The sequence below is a fragment of the Aquila chrysaetos genome, chromosome 9, assembly GCF_900496995.4.
Source record: "Aquila chrysaetos chrysaetos chromosome 9, bAquChr1.4, whole genome shotgun sequence".
Taxonomy (NCBI): domain Eukaryota; kingdom Metazoa; phylum Chordata; class Aves; order Accipitriformes; family Accipitridae; genus Aquila; species Aquila chrysaetos.
Genome location: NC_044012.1, coordinates 129,967 through 151,473, shown reverse-complemented (window position 1 = coordinate 151,473; position 21,507 = coordinate 129,967). Strand labels below are relative to the sequence as shown.

At 45.7% G+C, this 21,507-nt stretch overlaps 2 protein-coding genes across 4 annotated transcripts in view; one reads left to right on the top strand and one right to left on the bottom strand.

Annotated features, from left to right (window-relative positions):
• The window catches only part of PHLPP2 (PH domain and leucine rich repeat protein phosphatase 2), a 41,992-nt gene extending 23,613 nt beyond the window's left edge, over window positions 1-18,379 (top strand). For all 3 annotated transcript variants that reach the window (XM_030025246.1, XM_030025245.2, XM_041125730.1), the window contains 12 exons: window positions 896-1,126; window positions 1,851-2,053; window positions 2,565-2,625; window positions 3,370-3,465; window positions 5,460-5,615; window positions 6,382-6,582; window positions 9,218-9,380; window positions 9,897-10,027; window positions 10,424-10,534; window positions 11,001-11,189; window positions 11,320-11,551; window positions 13,225-18,379. In XM_030025246.1, coding sequence (XP_029881106.1) covers window positions 896-1,126; window positions 1,851-2,053; window positions 2,565-2,625; window positions 3,370-3,465; window positions 5,460-5,615; window positions 6,382-6,582; window positions 9,218-9,380; window positions 9,897-10,027; window positions 10,424-10,534; window positions 11,001-11,189; window positions 11,320-11,551; window positions 13,225-14,364 — 2,914 coding nt within the window. In that variant the 3' untranslated portion in view covers window positions 14,365-18,379. The remainder of the gene's footprint in view (window positions 1-895; window positions 1,127-1,850; window positions 2,054-2,564; window positions 2,626-3,369; window positions 3,466-5,459; window positions 5,616-6,381; window positions 6,583-9,217; window positions 9,381-9,896; window positions 10,028-10,423; window positions 10,535-11,000; window positions 11,190-11,319; window positions 11,552-13,224) is intronic.
• A 1,019-nt stretch (window positions 18,380-19,398) lies between these two features.
• MARVELD3 (MARVEL domain containing 3) lies at window positions 19,399-21,507 on the bottom strand. The gene is made up of 3 exons (XM_030025251.2): window positions 21,282-21,507; window positions 20,800-20,900; window positions 19,399-20,590 (listed from the first exon to the last, which is right to left on the bottom strand). The coding sequence occupies exons 1-3, from the start codon at window positions 21,338-21,340 to the stop codon at window positions 19,980-19,982; spliced, it is 771 nt and encodes a 256-aa protein (XP_029881111.1). The 5' UTR covers window positions 21,341-21,507; the 3' UTR covers window positions 19,399-19,979.

Sequence of the window (21,507 nt, the reverse complement as noted above, 5' to 3'; positions counted from 1 at the left end):
CCATATGCAACCTGTGAGGAAGAAGCTGTATGCAGGCTTACAGTTTTCAGAAGTTTACAACTTAGTTATGGGTCCAGTCATCTTTTTGATCCCTTGAGTTCTTATTCATAAGAACTTTTTATGGCCCCAGATTGCATTTCTACCACCAGTAAACACTGTTCAGCAAGTTCTTTGCTGGAATATAATCATAATGAGGGAATTGTATTTTGGGGGTTTGAGTCTCAAAACCCATGCAAACTTTAAAACAATTCATCTTGCAACAGAAAGCCACCCTATTCTTTTCTGAATGTCTGAAAGGACAACTAGAATGTACAAATTTGTTACCAGTGCATTAGTGTGGTAGAAATTGTGATTAAACTGTGCCATAAGTGCCATAGATGTGAATAAGTGCCATAATAGTGATATGCAATTCCACCAATTGGATTATGAAGGTGCAGTTGATTTTTATTGTTTCTTATGAGACAGGTCTGTACTGTTACTGCTGTTGGTTTTGGTTTTAGTTTGTCATAGGTCTTTTAAAGATTGTCCAGCATGCTAAGTGAGGAGTTCTTAATTTGTAGAAAACCAAGTGATTAAGTAAATATCTCTCACTTACAATGTAAGTACTGATTTGTATTTTGCTTATGTTAACTTATAATCTTTGGCACAACTGGAAGTTTACCTCCAAAATAATTTAGGAACTATTTGGTGTTGCATACGTGCTGTTCCAAGCCTATTACATGCATAATAGAAGTACTCCGGTAACTTTATGTGTATAAGAATAAAATTGGCTGTTAGGTACCTTTAAAAAATAGCCACACTGAGGCAGCTAGCTATACGAGGAAATTCACTGAAAATGCTAAATGTAATGTTCACTACTCTTTGCTGAATTACTTTCTCTTTTTCACTGCTGCAGTCTCCAGACCTTCTGGCTTGATGGTAATTTCCTCACATCCTTACCAGAAGAACTGGGGAGTCTGCAACAGCTCAGCTGTCTCGGGCTTTCCTTCAATAACTTCTGTGAATTGCCAGCAATTTGTGAGAAACTCGTCATCTTAGACAAACTAGCCCTGGCAGGGAACTTGCTAGAGACCCTGGACCTTGCAGTGCTGAACCGTATGAGTCACATCAAAAGTGTGGACCTGAGGTAAGGGAGGGAAACTTGCATATATATATAAACCAGATTGCTACTTTCCATTTACAGCAGAGGACCTGTGTAACCTCTACTACATTTTGCAATAAACTAAGTGTAATTTTTTCTCTTACTGATTCTTTAGCTTTTAGGGGGTTCTGTTTCGGAGGGTGTGCAGAATTCACTTGGAGAAGCAAGGTTAACTGAGCAATACCTGAAGCCACTGAATGTGACTCAGACCTCTAGTTTCCCCTCTTGATATGCTGTTACCATGAGCTTCGGTAGCTCTTTGATCTGTCCTACCCTTTTTTGTGCCTGAACCTGCCCCGAGATGTGATCTTTAATCTCCACGCTGCCAACTGCAGAGCTCTCAGAAAGGGACAAAGAACTTTTTGTTTGTGGCAAGGCAGTATAGTATCTAGTCTCTGCATTAACTTCATGTGTCAGTGCGAAGTAGCTGTCCCTTGGCCTGGCTTCTAATTTCTAGACTGGTCTTCGGAATCTCTTAAACACTGCGGAATGAGTAAAATGGTTTCACATAGCAGTGCAGACAAAGGAAATGTTTTTCTTTGTATTCACTGCCTGAAATCCACCATTGCTCCTCACACATTTCACTGTGCTCACCTTTGGCATTAGCCTTCACCAGAACTCTTCCTTTCCTTTCCTCTCTCTTCTTACTGATGTCCAGTGTTCAGTGTCCTATTTTCTGACTTTGTAACTCTTACCTCTGAGTGTTTAGGCTGAACAACCTGAAGAGAGCAGCAGCTGACACTCTGGAGGGGAACAAATCTGTGACTTACATGGATTTACGAGACAATCAGATGACAGATCTGGACCTGAGCTCCTTGGGCAGCCTGGAGCAGCTGCACTGTGAGCGGAATAAGCTGAAAGAGTTGACACTGAGTGGCTTTTCTCTTCGGGCCCTCTATGCCAACAGCAACTGTACGTCTCTTTGCCTTCTTCACCTGCCTTCTTCCTTCAAGGCCTGGGAACAAAGGAAAACAGCCCTTTGCCCTCTCCCACACACAAAAAAATATACTTATGCTGATGTTACAGTAGTGAGACTGTATGTGATGGGTCTTCTGAGGTCAGCTCCTAGGGTCACATATGCATGTATGGGCGTAGGCTGTGTAACGGGGCAGGCTGCAGTGTTGAGTTACTGTCCAAAGAATTAGTCTTCCGGTGACATCTGTTTGGGAGTCCACAAATAAACGTACAGTTCTCCCCTGTTTTGGTGCCCCATGTGGCAGATGGAGAGATGGGATAGTGAGAAGCTGTAGTGCCATATGGCAGATGTATGAAGTGCGAACTCTGTCTTGGGAGGAATGAGTAGAGACCTTGAATATCCATGAAGTAAGACTATGAGTCTTACTTGCTAGCTAGTCTGTCTGCTTCTCTGTGCTGTTTTCCCTCTGAAGTTCTGCAATCATAATTATTTGCTTTACTTCATCAGGTCTGACAGCTGTCAATATTTATCCAGTTCCTGGTCAACTGACATGTCTAGAACTCTCTCAGTAAGTGACTATACACCACAGAATATAAAGCAAGTATCTGGACACCTTTGCTGTTTTCTGCAGAAATTTTTTGGAGCTTTTAAGCTTTTGAGAGTCGAGAGCAATTGAGGGAAGGTACTCCATCTTCACAATAGAACTGGAAAGCTCAGCACTAAAGAATGATGAAAGTGTCCCAGACCAGAAGCCTCTCTGAACCAGTATGACCTGTCTCGGTGACTGGCTGTCCTTCAGCTGTAGGCTGTAATCAGCAAAAAAAGCCAAGCAGGGACCACTGAACTTGCGGCAGCTTACTGGGCTGAATGGTGGGAATCTGTGGAGTAAACATTTAGAGTAGCTGCCAGTGATCTCTGCTGTTGGCTTCATTGCCTGCATCTGCCCTTGGAACAGCACTGTGAGACCTGTAAGATAGGATGCCCAGAGGACCTGATCACCTTTTGCTTCAGTTCTGGGTTAAAGCACAATAGCAGGATAGTGTAGGGTGGCCTGTTCTGGGGATGTCAGTGCTGTAAAGAAAAAGCCTGATCATCAGAGCCTTGCATCAGTACTTTCTACCAATCATGCACCAGCTCAGTTTGCATTACAGAGCTAGCCATGAGATAAATTCCACGTGACTAGCTCGGATACTGTTGTTAATTTTCTGCCTATTGGTTTTGGTTTGGCTGTCACTAATGTCATGCAGCATTCAAACAGGGTTTGTTCCATAGGGAGTGCTGAAATCTAGCTTTTCGCCCTTGCTTTTCTCAGCAATCAACTGCAGTGTGTCCCAGACTGGGCCTGTGAAGCAAAGAAACTGGAAGTTTTGGATGTGAGCTACAATCTTCTTGTGGAGCTTCCATCGAGGTCAGCAAACCTTCTTCTTATACAGAGCTGAGCTTTCTTCTATGGTGAGCTGACTGGAAGAGAGCAGCAGTGCTATTCCAGTTGCTTTATTCCTTGTTGTGCAGAGACATAATCCACTTACTTTCTCTGTGCAGCGTTGAAAATACTCTGTATTCAAATGTTTGAAAGAACTGACTTCCAAATCAGCTTCTTGAATAACAGGGGCAAGGTAATTTCATTCTATGCTTCTGGCTTCTACTGCAGCTGTTTGCACCTGAAGTAGAACACATTGCTATGATTTATGTGTCTTACCGTTGTGTCTGTGAACACAGGTCATAGGTGAGGCCCTGATATGCCTTGCATTGCCCCACAGAGATTTCATCTGTTAACTTTCATAGGGAGATATCACAGAGATACGATATAGCAGATCTCAAAGGTAGCTTTCACAACATATCATCAGCCAACTCCTTTCTCCCTGTTTCCCTTTCAGTTTCTGCAGAAATGCAGCAAAGGGGAGCCAAGAACTAATATAATTTTGCAGATATTTATGACTTCTCCAAGGTATCAGGGATATCATGGGAAGAAGCAAAGCACAAATGTTCTTAGCCTAACAAGTATGTTTGGTGGGGGTGTGACTGTAATGAATGAGACACAGTGTCTAGGGTAAGCTATATTGAAATTGAACAGGAGGGTGGATTACAGTGAAGAAATGCAGACAGCAGGTTAAAGCAGCAGGCATAGGAAGTAATCTTAGCAGTAACATTCTAATGGTTGTCAGAGACAAGACTATATACATCAAAAGCAAGAAAAGGGTGTAACAAAGATGCAATAATGAGAACTTAGAATTTTAGCCATGCCAATGGATGAAAAAGACCAAATTTTAAGTATGTTATGCAAAAAGAGCCTGCATAATTCAGAGACAAATATATATTCTAAAAAGAAATGTAAGCATTTTTAAAGATTCCTAAGTGCTGGAATTTACTGTATCCATTGGGGACCTCTTGCAGTATGTGTTTATCATCAACACTGTAAATATGTCTTGTGTACAGTTAGAACTTTACCAGGGTTGACTTTCAGCCATTGATCAGGTTAATCCAGCAGACTAAAGCTTAAAGAGCCTCTCATAAGGGGATATAGTTCACCGTGAAGTTGTCTTTTACAACTTAGTTGTCCGAAAACAGAACTGTATCAAAGCAGTGTGTGACAGTGTTGAGTGGAGATACCCAAGCCAGCTCTCGATGAGTCAGCTTGAATAAGGAAATTGCTGTATCTGCGTTTGAATGGGTTTTTTTTCCTCATTCAGCTTTGAGAAGCCACAGCATACAGAGAGAAACGGAATTAATTGGCCCACATGGATCAGTGCACTAATGCAGCTTTAGCATTTCGTGATTCAAAGCTGTTCTGTACAGGGCTCTCAGAATGTAGTCCCAAATTATCACTTCACACAAATGAGCAGGGTGGTTCTAGGCTATGTCCAGATGTGTTGAGTTATCCTTTCTCAAAATTCGTGCAAGCAGTTCTCTGCAGTTCATGGGGATAGAGGCCTTTTCCTTCAGTAAGCACTGCAGTTCTGGAGAATGTGACAACAGCCTCAAAAGTAATACAGCAGTGCTAAGCAGCCAGTTAAAGCTCTGAATTTAAGTTGCCCAGGGGAAGCACTTCTTTCTGCCTACAAGTGAAAACAGGCATTTAAATTCATCCTTTGTGACTTCTCTTTTTTTGTCTGCTTGAGAGAATGCTAGGCATATGCACACAGACTGACTCATATCACAAGTTACTGATCTGCAGTAGCATAGAGGGAAATGTAGATGCACTTCCAAGCATTCAGAGTGACTGAGGCACCTTACAGTGTGTGTTTTTCTGCTTTGTCATTGTTTACATTTTATAGATCAGTGTGTTTTAATTTTTCTCTGCTGTACAGTCAAATTATAACGGATTAAATACTACCTTTTCCTACTCTGCGGGTGTGAAGAGGAGTGAACCAAGCTGATACAGAAACTCCTGTGTCTTTCTAGGATCCTCAGCAGCTTGAGCCTTCGGAAGTTGATGGTGGGGCACAATCGTCTGCAGAGCCTTCCACCTCTTCTAGAACACATTCCACTGGAGGTGCTGGACCTTCAGCACAACCTGTTGACTAAACTCCCAGAGACGCTTTTTGTCAAGGCTCTGAAGTGAGTAGCAGTACCAAGCATCTTTTGTCTGTGTTAACCTTTGGAGCTCTAAAGGCCAATAGTGGCATCTGTGTGACTGTCCTTGCAAGATGCCATTTGTGTAAGAGATAATGAGATGTGCACTTTATGAGGAGGTAATTCAGGTGGCATAGGGAAGTCATCAAGCTGATTTGAGGGAATCAGTCCATGTTACTGTTTAATTACAGCAAAACAGAGGCCTGCCTAGTCCAACAGCCAACCAAAGAATTTGCTTCAGTTGCAACTGTTTCTAAGATCATGTTACTGCCTGAAGAGCTTTGTCTTTAAAAGTACTGCATAAATTCAGGTGCAAAGGAAAGAAGCCATACAGGTTTTCAGATATTGTAGCAGAAAGTACATCAGGTCATTGGAGAACAGCGAGAGAGACTCTTACAAATGAACAACCCTTCATAACTGTCTATTCAGACATGAGTCAACCCTTCTTTTAAAGACTCTGAGTAAGAGTTTATGTAGTCTGCTTCCACCAGTATTACCCACCCCCTCTATGGGCCCTTCAGTACTCACTGTTTACTGTAAAATGTTGTGTGCATCCGCAGTGCTATATAGCTAATAAGTCATTAGTAGACTCATAAATCTTAATGTGAGTAGGGATGTTACACTGTGTTGTCTGGCCTCCTGTCTGATGCTCTTGCTCTATCCACACTGGCATTTGTATAGCTCCTTTTCCTGCTGTTAATGGAGTGGTTTAGAAGATGTGAAGTCTGATTTTTGCACTTGCTATGGTTAGCCTCAGGTACCTGAACGCATCTGCAAACAGCCTGGAGTCCTTGCCCTCTGCATGTACAGGGGAGGAGAGTCTGAGCATGCTGCAGCTGCTTTACTTGACCAATAATAACCTCACAGATCAATGCATCCCTGTCTTGGTGGGACACCCGAGCCTACGGATCCTGCATCTGGCAAACAACAACCTACAGACTTTCCCCGCAAGGTAAATAAGTAAGGCTGGTGGGCGAGATGGTGTTCACCAGGAGGATGTTGCCTGCCTTACTGCGATTGTACATGAATCAGTGTCAAAGCAAGATGTTCTCCCTGTGGCTTGATGACAAAAGCCTGCCATTCCTACACACACACTGAGGAATAGCATGTTAAGGCGGATTGCCACAGGGTACTGTTGGCTGCAGTGGTTCCTGTCCTGCTAGCTGTGGTGGATGTGTGTGGGGATGGGGGACAGTATTTCTTCGCAACTTCAATGCTACTGGCATGCAGCTTGCTGTGCTGCATTCTTTCACTTTCCAGTCTTGCCAGAAAACCCTCAGACTTGCCTGAACTCCTGCCCAATGCAGATCATATAATTTCATCTATGAATTAATGCACAAGGCTTATGATTTGGAGTTGAAACAGAGACAAATCTATGCTCTGCATAGAAACTTAAGAGGCTTGGAGACTCCCATGTGATCCTACTAAGTTATTCCAGTTGCTCTCAGTTATATAAGCCTGCATCTTATTTTTCAGTGAGAATTATTTATCTGCTTCTTTTTACCAGTATATCATTCTGTCTTTCTAGTATGAAAACTTTGTAGTTTCAGGGGTTTTTTTTGTGGTGCAGTTGATTGGCTAGAGGGAAGCAATGTCATCCAGAGGGACCTTGACAGGCTTGAGGAGTTGGGTCCATGCAAACCTCATGAGGTTCAGCAAGGCCAAGTGCAAAGTACTGCACGTGGGTCAGAGCAATTCCCAATATCAGTACAGCCTGGAGGATGAATGGATTGAAAGCAGTCCTGCGGAGAAGGACTTGGGGGTACTGGTGTGTGAAAAATTAGACACGAGCTGGCAATGTGCACTTGCAGCTCAGAAAGCCAACCGTGTTCTGGGCTGCATCAAAAGAAGTGTGGCCAGCAGATCAAGGGAGGTGATTCTGCCCCTCTACTCTACTTTGGTGAGACCCCACCTGGAGTACTGTGTCCAGCTCTGGAGCCCTCAGCACAGGAAAGACATGGACCTGTTGGAGCGGGTCCAGAGGAGGGCCACAAAGCTGATCAGAGGGATGGAACACCTCTCCTATGAGGACAGGCTGAGAGAGCTGGGATTGTTCACCCTGGAGAAGGCTCCAGGAAGACCTTCTTGAAGCCTTTCAACATATAAAGGGGGCTTATAAGAAAGGCACAGAGAGACTTTTTACGAAGGCCTGTAGTGACAGGACAAGGGGCAACGGTTTTAAACTGAAAGAGGACAGATTTAGATTGGACATAAGGAAGAAATGTTTTATAATGAGGGTGGCGAGACACTGGAACAGGTTGCTCAGAGAAGCTGTGGATGCCCCATCCCTGGAAGTGTTCAAGGTCAGGTTGGATGGGGCTTTGAGCAACCTGGTCTAATGAAAGATGGCCCTGCCCAAGGCAGGGGGATTCGACTAGATCTTTAAAGGTCCCTTTCAACCCAAACCATTCTGTGATTTTATGATTTTTCAAAGCATAGCTTAAGAAAACTGCAGCTGTCTGTGCATAATGATAAATATACTCAGCCTTTTTAGTTTCTTAGTATGTGGGGAGGGTTCCTGTGAACCCTTTCCAAATTTCAATGCTTTTGTGGCTATATGTAGACAGCAGAACTTGGACACTGCTGAAAATCATAAGCAGATAATGTTGGCTGTGAGCATCTACTTAAGTCCCCTTCTGGTGATGTCTTTATACACTGTTCTGTTCTGAGTACCTGTTATCTGACTTGGGCCTTTTTCAGAGCCATGTCTCTCAGGATTGTTTCCTCTCTAATTGTGACTTGTACAAGTTACTATGTATATAACATTACTTAGCTAATTTAAATTGGGTGCTCTTAAGGTAAGTTTATGTTACCAGTAGTTCATATTACTATATGTTGAAACTGAGATTCCACCATATTTTTTATCTGCAAATTTTACTAGGTATAATTTGGTGAGTGTGTATGTGTTTTTCTTATTAATCACTGATCAATTGACTGTCATTGAAAGTGCCTCCCCAGAGAACCCTACTAGAAGGACTTACACTGAATTCTTAATTCATTATTACTTTTCAGTATCTTCTGCAGTCCAGTTTTGGGGATATCAGATGTATTTTCTTTGGAATATAGTAGAGAGCTAGTGCTATACTGGTAGACTTCTGTGTTAGCTTAATTTGTAGTCTCATAAAAAACAGCACATTTGGTTACATTAGCACAAAAATCTAAGGGTTTTTTTGTATTAATTTTGTCAGCACAATTCATTTGATATTAATTGCATCTGTGCAAGCTTTGCCATGATTATTCCTGGTACTGGTCAGGCTAAACAACCACTTTCATGTAAATCTGTTTATTCCTACAAAGTACACTGACACAGCTTAGGCGTTTTTGCCAGTTTCAAAATTAAGACACTACAATCTTCTGCTTTAATGCTTTAGAAGTCAGAGGTGAAGAGATCTGTCTGTTGCATAAATCCAAGCCAGGTCTGGGGACCCTGAGCTCTTATTAGAGCATCTCTTAGGACTTTTGGTCTCCTATCAATAAATTAGAAATGTAGCTCATAAAGGGCAGTGTCTATGCATACCTTATCTGCAGGTTCAGAAAGTGACAAGTTCTTGCCTATAAGATACAGTATTCTTTTGTTTCCCTTTCAGCAAACTTAGTAAGCTGGAGCACTTGGAAGAGCTGAATCTGAGTGGCAACAAACTGAAAACAATTCCCACAACAGTGGCAAACTGCAAGCTACTTCATACACTTATTGCACACTCTAATGAAATCAGCATCTTTCCAGAGATTCTGCATTTGCCCCGTATTCAGGTATTCTTATGGAGAAAGTAAAGAGATATCAGGGGAAAGTTTGGGTTGGAGAATGATGTAACTGCTAGGAGAGGAACTGGAGATCCCAGCATTTTGTTTGATCAACCCAAGAGGAGGGCACAGAACATGCATTCTAGATCTCTCGCCTTTCTGAGTTGATGAAAGACAGCTCATCTCTCATTTGTCTTTACCATCTGTCTCTGACTTGGTGTATTTCTGGTTTACCATTTGCGACTGTAGGGAGTGTTATATAGCTAGGCAGGTTTGTATATATAGGCCTTCTATTATCTTTAGTGTGACCTATTCTTTCAGTATTGGAGTCCTGGCTATTGCAGATTATTTGCTGCTTATAAATTGTTCTTCTACCAATAGGTCAGAGCCATTTTCATGACCTGTTTGTGGGATATAATCAGTGGTGGGGTCATACGATGTTTGGAAGGAGTGCTGGAGTAACTGATCACATGACAGAACAGAAAATATTTTCTTTGTCATTGTGCTTTTTTTTTGATACCGTAGTTTGTGGACTTGAGCTGCAATGACTTAACTGAAATCCTAATCCCTGAGGCACTGCCAAGTGCCTTGCAAGAGTTGGACCTGTGCGGAAACACAAACCTGGTGCTAGAACACAAGACACTGGACATCTTCAGGTGAGCCATGGAGATGCCAACCCAGTAGTGACCTGCACAGGGAAGGGTAACCCTTCCCAGGAGGAGAAATGGGATAGTAAAGTGTGTATCACAGCACTGCATGATGTTATAATGTTCCCTGCCTGCGGCGGCTGAAGCTTTCTATCTTGTAGAAGGGAAGAGTCTGGATCCAAATCATCAGAGCAAGGAAACAATTTCTCAGGTGGCATGAGGTTCTCCCAGCTGTCTCTGGCACAAGCAGCCAGACATGTCCGGAAGGCCAACACCTTAAACTCTTCTCCTTGGTGCAGTTCTTTCCACAGGTTGCTGAAAACTCTAGACTGGACAGGGCCCTTTGGCCACAAACTGTTCAGCGGGGTCTAGGAGAGAATGACTTCTGTTCTTCTCTCTCTGTAGTCACATTACCACACTGAAGATTGATGCTAAACCCTCCCTCACGGCCGACTCAGCTCTCGCCTCTACCTTCTGGAGTCATGGAGTAGCTGAGATGGCAGGCCAGAGAAATAAGTGAGTATTGTGGTCTGCTGGACGCTGACAGTTTGTCTTCTCAGGGTGCTAGATGGAGTGCACTGCAAAGCACGCAAGCAGACCTGTTTTGCTCAAGAGCTCATCTGTCCCTCTGTCTCTCCAGATCTCTTGCTAAGTCTTGGTAACTCAAGCCTCCGCATTGTCCTTTCCCTCAGTTTTCATGCTTATCTTGGGACTCTTGGACTTTGCTTCCCACCCTAGCAGAGGTGCTTTTTCTTTCTTTTGCTGGCTGTGCCCGTTGCCCTCTCCTGAGTGTGGTCAAGGAGGGTTTGGGAGTTCCAATGATAAAATCCAGCTGTACATCCCATAGGGCAGTGAATGTAGGGACAGTGGTTTTGCTGCCCTGTGAGAACAGCACTCACAGCAGGGTGCCTGACAGCTGTGGTTTTGGGGGCCATATAATCTTTTGAGACATAGTAACTTTGCTTGTATGCTTTTCTAACAGGCTGTGTGTGTCATCCCTGGCACTGGGGAGCTTTGCAGAGGGGGTGGAAGCTGTGTATGGCATGTTTGATGGTGACAAGAACGAGGAGCTGCCACGCTTGCTGCAGTGCACCATGGCTGATGTGCTCCTGGAGGAAGTACAGCAGTCAGACACCATGTTCATGTCCAACACCTTCTTGGTCTCCCACAGGTAGGACAGTGAGCAAGCTGGTCCTGGTGGGACCTGCATAGGTATATCAATGTGTTAAATGGGGTGAGGCAACCCTCCAGAATGCCTGTCACTGGAGTCTGGAGCCTTCCTACACCTTCTCCTCCAACAGGAAGTTGGGCATGGCTGGGCAGAAGCTGGGTTCCTCTGCTGTCCTTTGCTATATTCGTCATGATGTGGCTGATCCAGCCAGCAACTTTTCTCTGACGGTGGCCAATGTGGGGACGTGCCAAGCCATTCTGTGCCGAAGTGGAAAACCGCTGCCTCTGTCCAAAGTCTTCAGCCTTGAACAATGTTCAGAAGAAGCCAAGAGAGTCAAGGAGCAAAAAGCCATTATAACAGAGGTTGGTTTGGACCCTCTTCACTTCAGCTTCCACCCTCCCATAAAAGCTTGGTACAAATACATGAGCTCTGCTGCCAGCACAATACTACAGGGGAGAGGATGGCGTGGAGGTGTTCAAGTGACTTGTCTGTTGCTTCCTGCTCTGCTTCTCTTGCTAATTAGCTATTCAGAATGACATGTTCCTAAAACACCCATTATGGCCTGAGAACTACAGGTACAGGATGCCAAGGATGGCTTGGGCAGCAAGAGAGGAAAGAAAATAGGTGTGGAGCTAAAGGAGGGGTGGTCCATAATACTGTGCATGACTTGGGTGAGTGTGGAGAGGAGCCACTGAAGAACAGAGCAGGGCCGGGGAAGTCATCTTGTCTCAAAACCCACAAAATATCTTCGGTATTTCTTGAAAAGTATGACTCAAGTTAACTCCCTTTGGATTTCTTCCACATTTTACTCAGTGAAGGTACAGGATTAGTGGCCCTTGAGACATGCAGACCATGGATATAAAGTATATTGCAGGTAAAAATTTTAACACAAAAAAAGACAGAAATATCCATTAGTTTTCTGCAAAAGTATTAAAATGATTTCTGGAGAACTCTGTAAAAGTTAACTTTCTAAAAACTTGGAAGTAACAGGGAAGTTCCAAAGAACTGGAAAATAATGTTGGCGGTGAAGATCTAAGAAATCAGTGCCAGTCGTACTAGTTTTATGCTCAGTGGGTCTTTTTAAAAAGTATCAGGTTGTTTGGTAAAAGTGTTTCTGATGGATAATCTGTTAATGTGCTATATTCCATAGCACTCTGACTAAAAATAACTGTGGAATCAATGTAGCACATTAAATGGTTTAAAAACTGGCTGATGAATGGATTCTGAAAGATAAAAGTGATATCATTGTCTAAGGAGACTTCCTTGCCTGTGTCCTCTGCTGGTTTTTAATATGCAGCAGCAGCAACATTTAACACCCAGAGGATACAGAAATTAAGAAAACTGCAGTTAAATTCAAAACACTGGGGAAGCTGTGTACTCTGCATGCACTGACTTGGAAAAGGGACTGAGAGCTGTGGGCAATTTCCTATTCAGGAGACTAGTGCCAGGCTGGCCAGGGGACTATCTAGCAGGAACAGGAAGGAGGCAATACCTCCAGGTTACAGCAGTAGTGTGAGGTACCTACTTGTTCTTTTCTTCCTCAGGATGTAGTGTCCACACTTCAGAATGCAGTTATATGTTAATAAAGAGGGAAATAGTTCAGAAAATACCCAGAAATTATTTAATGTCTTGTAATAATCTGTCTTGCAATGAGAAAGTAAAAAGTCAACTATCTCGCTTATACTGAAAAAATAAGTTTCATGTAAGACTCATGAGTAAGATTCTTTAATCAATGTGCTACAGGTAGTCTAGCTGCACATTTCAGAGTAGTTTGCTACAATTCTTCAGAATGTGACTAAAAGCCTTGTGGGATAAAAGTGTGCCAGCATGGGTGATTGGCAATTACTGTACCTGATCATCAGGTACAGTGAACATCTGTGCTATGGTACCTGGACCTAGATCCCTTTCTCCTATACTGTAGCTGTGTACTGGCATTTCTCAAGGCTCCAAAACAGTACGTGGGCAGGGGAAAGACTGCTTTCCAAATGATCTAATAGCAGATCTAATGCTACTGCCTTATTTCTCTTGTCTGCAGGACAATAAGGTCAATGGTGTGACTTGCTGTACTCGAATGCTGGGCTGCACATACTTGCATCCTTGGATCCTGCCCAAACCACACATCAATTCCATTCCACTGACTGTACAAGATGAGCTGCTACTTCTAGGGAACAAAGCTCTCTGGGAACACCTTTCTTACACAGAGGCTGTCTCAGCCGTGCGCCACCTACATGACCCGCTAGCTGCTGCAAAGAAACTCTGCACTTTAGCCCAAAGCTATGGTTGCCAAGACAATGTAGGTGCAATGGTGGTGTATCTGAACATCAGTGAGGACAGCTGCACATGTGAGATGCATGGCCTCACTCTGCCGGGTCCTGGAGGATTTAGTTCTGTCACCACCAAGTCAGCAACACCTTCATCTAGCAGTGGAATTGCTTCAGAGTTCAGCAGTGAACTGTCTGCTTCTGAGGTTAGCAGTGAGGTGGGCTCTACTGCTTCAGATGAACACAATGCTGTTGGTCTTGATGGCAGTTTGCTACCACGACAAGAGCGACGTTGCAGCCTACATCCTGTGCCCCCCTCAAGCATCTTCCAGCGCCAACCTTCCAGTGCCACCTTCTCTAGCAACCAGTCTGACAATGGTCTGGACAGCGATGATGAGCAGCCTGTGGAAGGTGTGATGACAAATGGCAGTAAAGTGGAGGTAGAAGTGGACATCCACTGCTGTAAAGGAAAGGGCCTGGAGTTTGAACCACCTGCTGCAGAGTACAGCTCCTCTGCTCCGGGGCCAGAGGATGACTCTGGGCTTGTCCTTATCATTCGGAGACAGAATAGTGTAAACAGCAACACTGTGCAGAGAGGGGTCAAGGAAAAGTGTGAACTGCAAAAATCTCTTTCCACATGCTGTCTCTATGGAAAGAAGCTGTCCAATGGCTCCATAGTGCCCTTGGAGGAGAGCCTCAACCTCATTGAAGTAGCCACAGAGGCACCTAAGAAAAAGACAGGCTATTTTGCTGCTCCATCCCAGATGGAGCCAGAAGATCAATTTGTGGTGCCACCTGATCTGGAGGAGGAAGTGAAAGAACAAATGAAGCAGCAGCAGGAGAATGGAGCAGATCAGGAGCAGAAAGAGGAACATGCAGTGACTCTGCCAGAGGAGTTTGACACAGCTTTGTAATCCTACGAGTACTACTCCCACACTGTCTGTCCCAGGAAGCTCTGTCCCATAAGGGCTGTCTTGCCCTCCAAGGGGAGCTGGGATCTGCAAGGAGTACAGGCATCTGCTGCTTCCTTAGTGGAGTCAAGGAAGAATTGGGAGTGCTAAGGTCTGGGCTGTCCACTTTTCACTGTAGAGTCTCAGTTGTTCTATGAGCACTCAGACCAGCAGCTGAGCTTTGTGTTAGGGACTGTCTGGAAATTGTGCAAGCACTAGGAAGAAGGCAGGTGTTCCGACACCTGCCTGTAACTCCTTGAACCCTGAGGTTCTGCCAGCTTTGCAGAAAAGGGCCTGGCATATGTGTGTGTGGAGTGAGGAGGCTGCTGAGGGGGCAATGTTCAGTGTTTGGAGTCCTGTGAATATTTCTGATGCAGCCCCCCTGCCCCCAGCACCTGACTTTGTTATTCCTTGAAAGAATACAGCCAGTTGCAATGAAGCTGACCCAAGAATGGTTTCCTACATTAATTGCAAGCACTTTTATTGATTGCACTTAAGCTGTTCTGCTCCCCTTCAGCCCAGCACTTTATTATTTAGGGTTAGGGGAGAGAGCGCTCCACAGCAAGTGTGGTGGGGGCTTTTCCCAATGGATATTGTTAGGGCAGTGGAGGACTCAGGGTACCAGTGTTCTGATGAGCACTGGTGCAGTGTAGAGTGAGGGTTATGATGGGATCAGCCCATGCAGGATGGGAAGATACACAGCTGAGTGGTAAGGAGGTGCCTACTAATGCATTTCACATGGAGCATAGGAGAGATCAGCTCTGGACTGGTTGATTAAGGTAATGTGTAGAGCTAGTGCTTCTAGCTGCAGAGCACAGACCCAGCTAAGCAGCAGCTTGGCCACCTCCATCATGGATGCTTCACAGTAGAGGCTTCCTGTATACCGAAGACATGGGATGAAACCAGGAGCTCGTGCTTGTTTCAGTGAGGTACTCGGTCTAAGGGAAACCAAGTGGTAAGCAGTGGTATGCTGCTCTAAGGCTAGTGAGCAGTGGGGCTGCCCTTCATATGCTGGGGAAGCGTTCAGTGCTCTGTTCTACCAACATAAACCTCTACACTGTCAGCTACAGCATCTTTGCTTGCCTCTGAGAACAGGAGTCATACTCCAAATCCACAGCAACCTGCATTTCATGGTACATGCCCAATTTGGCCAGAAACAAGGTGAAAGCATACTTGTTTCTGCTTAGTTTTCAATGCAAAAGGAAAAGTAGAACTTTTCACCTTAGTATCTTTATCAGCACTGGGAAGGATGTTTAAAACAGTCCTGCTAACGGTGAACTGGCCAGTCTGCACTCAGCAGATGCATTGTGTTTCCATTAGGGTTTTTGGTGCAGGGTGTAAGTTGGCTGCCTATGTCATCATCTTGTGTAAGGGTTGTGAAAAGACCACTGCCCCTGTAGCATGCAGATCTGTCTTCCTTAGCTGGCAGAAAGCTGGATAGCGGCTGCCCTGGTTGTGTCAGTGGTGCAATAATCCTGACTGTAATGTGGGCTAGTGCCTTTTCTTCTTTATTAATTGTATTAATGAGGAAAACTTGAAAGTTTCTTCTCAAGAGCTCTGAGGGGCTTGAGTTGTATATTTTTTCATCAAATTCAGGCCTTGCTCAGAAGGAAATACTTTGCAGACTACTTGTGGGATTCTGTCAATATAGATCTTTTGACAAAATCTAATGGAGCTTTACTGAGATTTCAAAGCACCTTCAATTTCTTCTCACTACGAAAAAAATTTATTTTTACCATGCATGAGAGCGCAACATTTTAGGATATACCTTGTGCTTGTTACAATGTAATCATGAAACAACCCAACCTTGGAAAAAGTTTAAACTCACAAATTTTGGCTGTTTAAATGCCTGTTTCATTTGGAAATGGAGAAAAAAGGTAATTCTTAGAATCACAGAAACAGCAGCATTTGAATCCCTCAGGCAGAGAAACAACAGCAGAAAAGATTCAAAAACTAAACCCCAAACTTCTTTCATGTTCTCTTCATATGAGTACACAGAAAAGGCTCATCCCAATGTATTTGACTGTAACTTTTAATTCTGTCACTGGTGACTTAGCAATTATCTGTGTCCAGCCCAACACTTTCAGATACCTGACAGGACTGCAAAGCAGCCTCTGTTCAGTATGGGAATGATGCAGAAATACACTCTTCTTTCTGAGTAAGACTGTGACAAACCTTGCACTAGGAGAGTGGCAGATATTAATGCAAATCAGGTCTCTATTTCTTGCACTTACATGGAAAATCCAGTGTGTCCTTAACAGTCTGAACCAGTAGCATTGCATGGAGAGTTGGGCATTGCCACAAGGACTTAGTCATGAATGGCTCTACCTAGCTCAGTGGGGAAGGACTAAGTAAAATAAAGCTGTGCAAGGGAGCATGCAGATTCCTGAGCTGCTCCTCTTCACGGTAGTGACAGAATGGCATGCAAGGAGTTCCTACTTAGCCTTTTTCTTTTTTTCTCCAGTGCTGTTTCTGGTTTTGAAGCAGAAAGGGAGTTTAATACAGCCAGCTCCTATTTTCTATGGGTGTGAATTGTCATGGCAGAACATGGCTTGTTCTCTTACAGTAGGTAGAGTCCACGGCTTTCTCTGCTTAAGCTGGTATTATCAACTGTTTGTCTTACTCTGGGCAGCATAGCCCGAGTGCTTCCCTCTACCACCACCTTTTGTTTTCCTGCCTCCCCAGAGGCAGCAAGCTGCTGCTTTGTCTTCCTCACCTTACTTATTAATACCACCTTAGATTTCAAGCTCCCTAGGAGCACTGGAACATGTATGAATGGGCAAGTCTAGCGAAGGACTCATAGCAGAAGATAGAAAGCATTTTCACAGTTCTCTTCCTGTTCTCCAGTCTCTTCCCCGATTTTTATATGTGGTTCTTGCACAGATACATCATCTCCACAGAGCCACATCACTAAGAATGTCCCACTGGTTAACAGACTTGCTGTTAGAGAGAGGTTCTCATCTTGGGGTCACCAGGCTCTCTCGTCCCTGCTGAGCAATACCGGGCCTGCAGTGCTCTGTGCAGTCACAATCAAGTTAGGCTGGTGAGTTGGTTTGTCCATCTCTTCAGTAATTCTAGCTCTGCTGATGAGCGTGCTCACTGAGAACAGGTACACTAAAGGTACTGACCTGTCTGCCCTCTCCAGTCCAGAAAGCTTCCAAAAAGGAACCCATAAAGGTTATATTCAGTGACAAGTAGTGGGGCCCAAGTATTAAGGATAAGGCATAGCCTCCAGGTTGCTCCCAGCACCAGGAACAGGCCTGGTAGAGGCAGCACCACAGATTGCTGGGACCTCATCAGAATCCTCAACTAGATGGGAGGGTAAAATCCTGTTCCAAGGAGGAGCAAGTATTTCCCTTTCTCAGGGTACAGGCTGCTGTGAGGCTCCAAATCCTTCTGCTAGTACACAGGACATTCAGCCACACCTAAGGCCCTTGGACTTCAGGAATTTCTGCACTCCTTCCCGATGGTGGTGGCTTTTGTGTCACTTGCCAAAGGCCTTCTTTAGGCAGTAGGTTCACCTCTTTGGTTTTGTGCAGTCATTGTCTGCTGTTCCATTGCTGTCTGAAGACTCAAGTGTATTTTTTTCCTCTCTTTTCACATTTTAAAATGTTACCTTTTTTTTAACTTGACTCAAATGACCCAGCGCATGTTAAAGAAATACTGCAGCGCACTGTTTATTAAATAACCATTTTTCATGTTTTTTTGTTTTAAAAAGGAGAATATTTTCTGTATCCCACTCTAGCATGCACCTATAATAATCCATTTTTATTGTGTATGGGAGTAGGTTATCCAATGAATGCACCTTCAGCACTGTGGCCTGTGTTTGTATTGCTTTGGAGAGGCAAATAACAAGATTACTGGAGAACACTATTCCATTGATTCTTTATTCAGATGTATAGAGCAGTCCAGGAAGGAAGAATATTTTTGCATCAACTTTTCAGCTGACTTAGCAATAAAGATTTTTACTTTCATCTAACTATATATTCTGATTCCGTTACTGCGCTGGAGGGGATTTGTGCAATATCCCAGTCAAACATAGCTGTGGCTAGCAGCAGCTGTGCTCTAGGTTGTCTTTTACTAAGCTCTGTGTGCTACTTCACTCATCAGCCTTCCATACAAAAGCTACTTGCAGAACACTGTGAGGGTGAAATCCATAATACCAATTATTAGGCAGTTTTCTGTATCCTACCAGAGGAATCCTGCCCTGTGAACTTGCTCTAAATAGTACTGTACAGCTCTCTAAAAGTAGCTGCAGCAAGCAGGAAATACAGAATCATTAAAAGAAAGAGGACCACAGTGGACTGTCCACATAAATCCCCACGCTGAGACACTCAATGCATCTAGCTACTAAAAGGGAAGAGAAACCAAACAAACCCCGGAGTACCTGGTGTGTTCCTATTTTGCATTTGTTTTACTTTCGTATCTCTAGTTCCAACAGTGTTCCATGGTTTTGGCAAGTGCGAGGATTTAGTCACTGGTACCAGTTAAACTGGAGATATATCCAAGACAAACCACATTTCTGGTATGTTTAGTTTGGTGTTTGGGTTTTTGGGTTTTTTTAACATGGGCAGAACTGGTCTGTGGGACCAGTGGTGGTTCCATCTTCACATGGACAGTGCACATAGTGGGCACTGCTGTGAAGTGACACTTCATTCTGAGGCATGATGTTGTGAATCTAGTGCTACATTTCTTCTCCCTGTTAAATTTCTTCAAAAGTTTTTTTTAAAAAGTAAATTTCACCTTTTTTTAATAAATAATACAAGAGCAGCATCTCAGTTCCCCAACTTGTACATTAAAAATGTATTTTGAAAACAATATACTTTTATCTTAAACCACCTGTTTGAGCTCTTAAAGCTTTTGTCTGATTATCCCAAATCAGGGCATCTTTTTAAGCAAAACTGTTGTATACAAGTTATATAAAAGACCATTTCATACAAAAATGTGCCCTCTCCAGGAGAGTTTGAAAAGGCAGTGTTGCAAATTAGGCTGAGTGTATTCAGCATTTTGCAAGTTTATTTCAGGATTCTCTGATAGCTCTATAAACATCACGTTCAAACTGCCCTGTTAGTTCCAAGAGACCTACAAGAAAGCAATAATTAGCTGCCAGAGCCATGGGGCCTCAATCACTCATTTTTAAGAGTTCTGTTCTTGGTGAACATGCCCTTTGTAGAGACAGTTTCAGCTACAGAAAGCTGTCAGCAGAAATATGTAGTAGCAGTACTCGTAGCAAGACCTCACTGGAGGAGAACAAGACACCCGACGGACGGGAGGGAAAGGCTACCTGTGAAACAGGCAGCTTGCTAGTCAACTACACAAGGACAAGTCATTCTCTACTAAGAGACAGCCACCAGATGAAGACAAGCCATGGGACTAAGTTTGTGTCCACTAATAATTCAATAATGCAAATTCAAGTTAGGAACAGCTTGAGTCTGCTGTATTTAGAGCTATACTGTCTCGGCGTGCGTTCTGCTACAGCATTACGGATGCACTGCCCAGAAACAAGGAAAAGCATACTGCTTTGTCTCAGTAAGGAGGCTGGTAAAAATCATGACCATTACCGGAGCAGAGGAATCATTCTAATGCTCATGTAATTGTACTGGCTTCTTTTTCAGTTTGTGAACTGTTCTGTACCCTTTGGCAGCTAGGCCTGCACTAAGCAGGTATGCCACGACAGCTACGCAGCCCGAGAGGCCAGCAGCAATCTCCGCCCCATGCAGGCTGCAGCTAAAGCCCTGATAGCCTTTGCTTTGATAAAGCTGCTCTCTCTCTTTGCACACTGATGAATTATAAGCCTCCAGCAGAAAATGGAAGAAATAGTACAGAGCAGGCACCATGCCAATTGCAATCACTGTGTCCAGGACACATTCAAGTAGGAGCCATGCTGGGAAATGCCATGGTAACCGTAGAACACCAACCACAATAAGAATGCAAGAGAAGACCAGGAGACACCCTCCCACGGCCATTGCTGCCCTCGCAATTGGCAGCTTTAGTAGGTAGAAACGCTGGTCAAGCTGCTGGGCTTTTTCCCCATCTGCTCCGCTAAAGCCACTGTAAGCCCCGCCGTACTGGTAGTAGTAAATGCCCCCCAGGCTGGGAAGGCCCGTGTAGCCTCCCGAGGAGCCGTAGGAGACGGAGCTGCAGACCAGGATCAGCGCGGCGAGTAGCGCTCCCACCATCTGGCAACAGGCTGGAAGGGGAAGGGCGAAGGTGGGTCTGCGGCCGGAGCGGAGGGCCACCGAGCCCGAGCGGCTCCGGCGGCCAGGAAGGGGCCGCTCCCCGGGACGGGCAAGGGGGCCCCGGGGGGGAAGCCGCGCCGGGCAGTCTGCTCCAGCGGGACAAAGGAAGCGACTCCTGAGCCACTGCGGCGGCCCCGCAGCCCCCTCCCGCCCCGCTCACCCCTGGCCGTGCGCAGGTACCGGCAGCGACGGCACTCCAGCAGCCCCGGCGCGGCGGCGCGGCTTCTCGGCGGCCCCTCCGGCCCCGCTCCGGGCACGGCGCTGAAGGGAGACGGCGGCGGGGATATAGCAGCGACCCGCCAGAGCTCCTCACGGCCGCCTGCCTGTCCCGTCCCGTCCGGCGCCCGGGCCCCTCACGGCCGCCTGCCCGCCCCACCGAGCCCCGTCCCGCCCGACCGCCCGGGCCCCTCACGGCCGCCTGCCCGCTCCGCCGAGCCCCGTCCCGTCCCACTCGCCGCCCGGGCCCCTCACGGCCGCCTGTCCGCCCCGTCCCGTCCGCCGCCCGGGCCCCTCATGGCCGCCTGCCCGCCCCGCCGAGCCCCGTCCCGCCCGACCACTGCCAAGGCCCCTCACGGCCGCTGCCCGCCCCGTCCCACCCGCCGCCTGGGCCCCTCACGGCCGCCTGCCCGCCCCACCCCTCACCGCCCGACCGCCCCGGTGCGTCCCGTCCGCGGGGCGCGGGGGCTGCTCCGCTCCGCCATGGCCCGGCGTGGCCCCGCTCCGCCGGCGGTGGTGGCGGAAGGCCGGGCCGGGGCGGGCCGGGCCGCGGGGCGTTCGACGCGGAGCTAGTGCCGGCGCGGCGTGGGGTAGCGCCGCAGGCTGGTGCGATCTCCGTCCCCTCCGCCCGGGGCTCGCCTCAGCCCTGGCG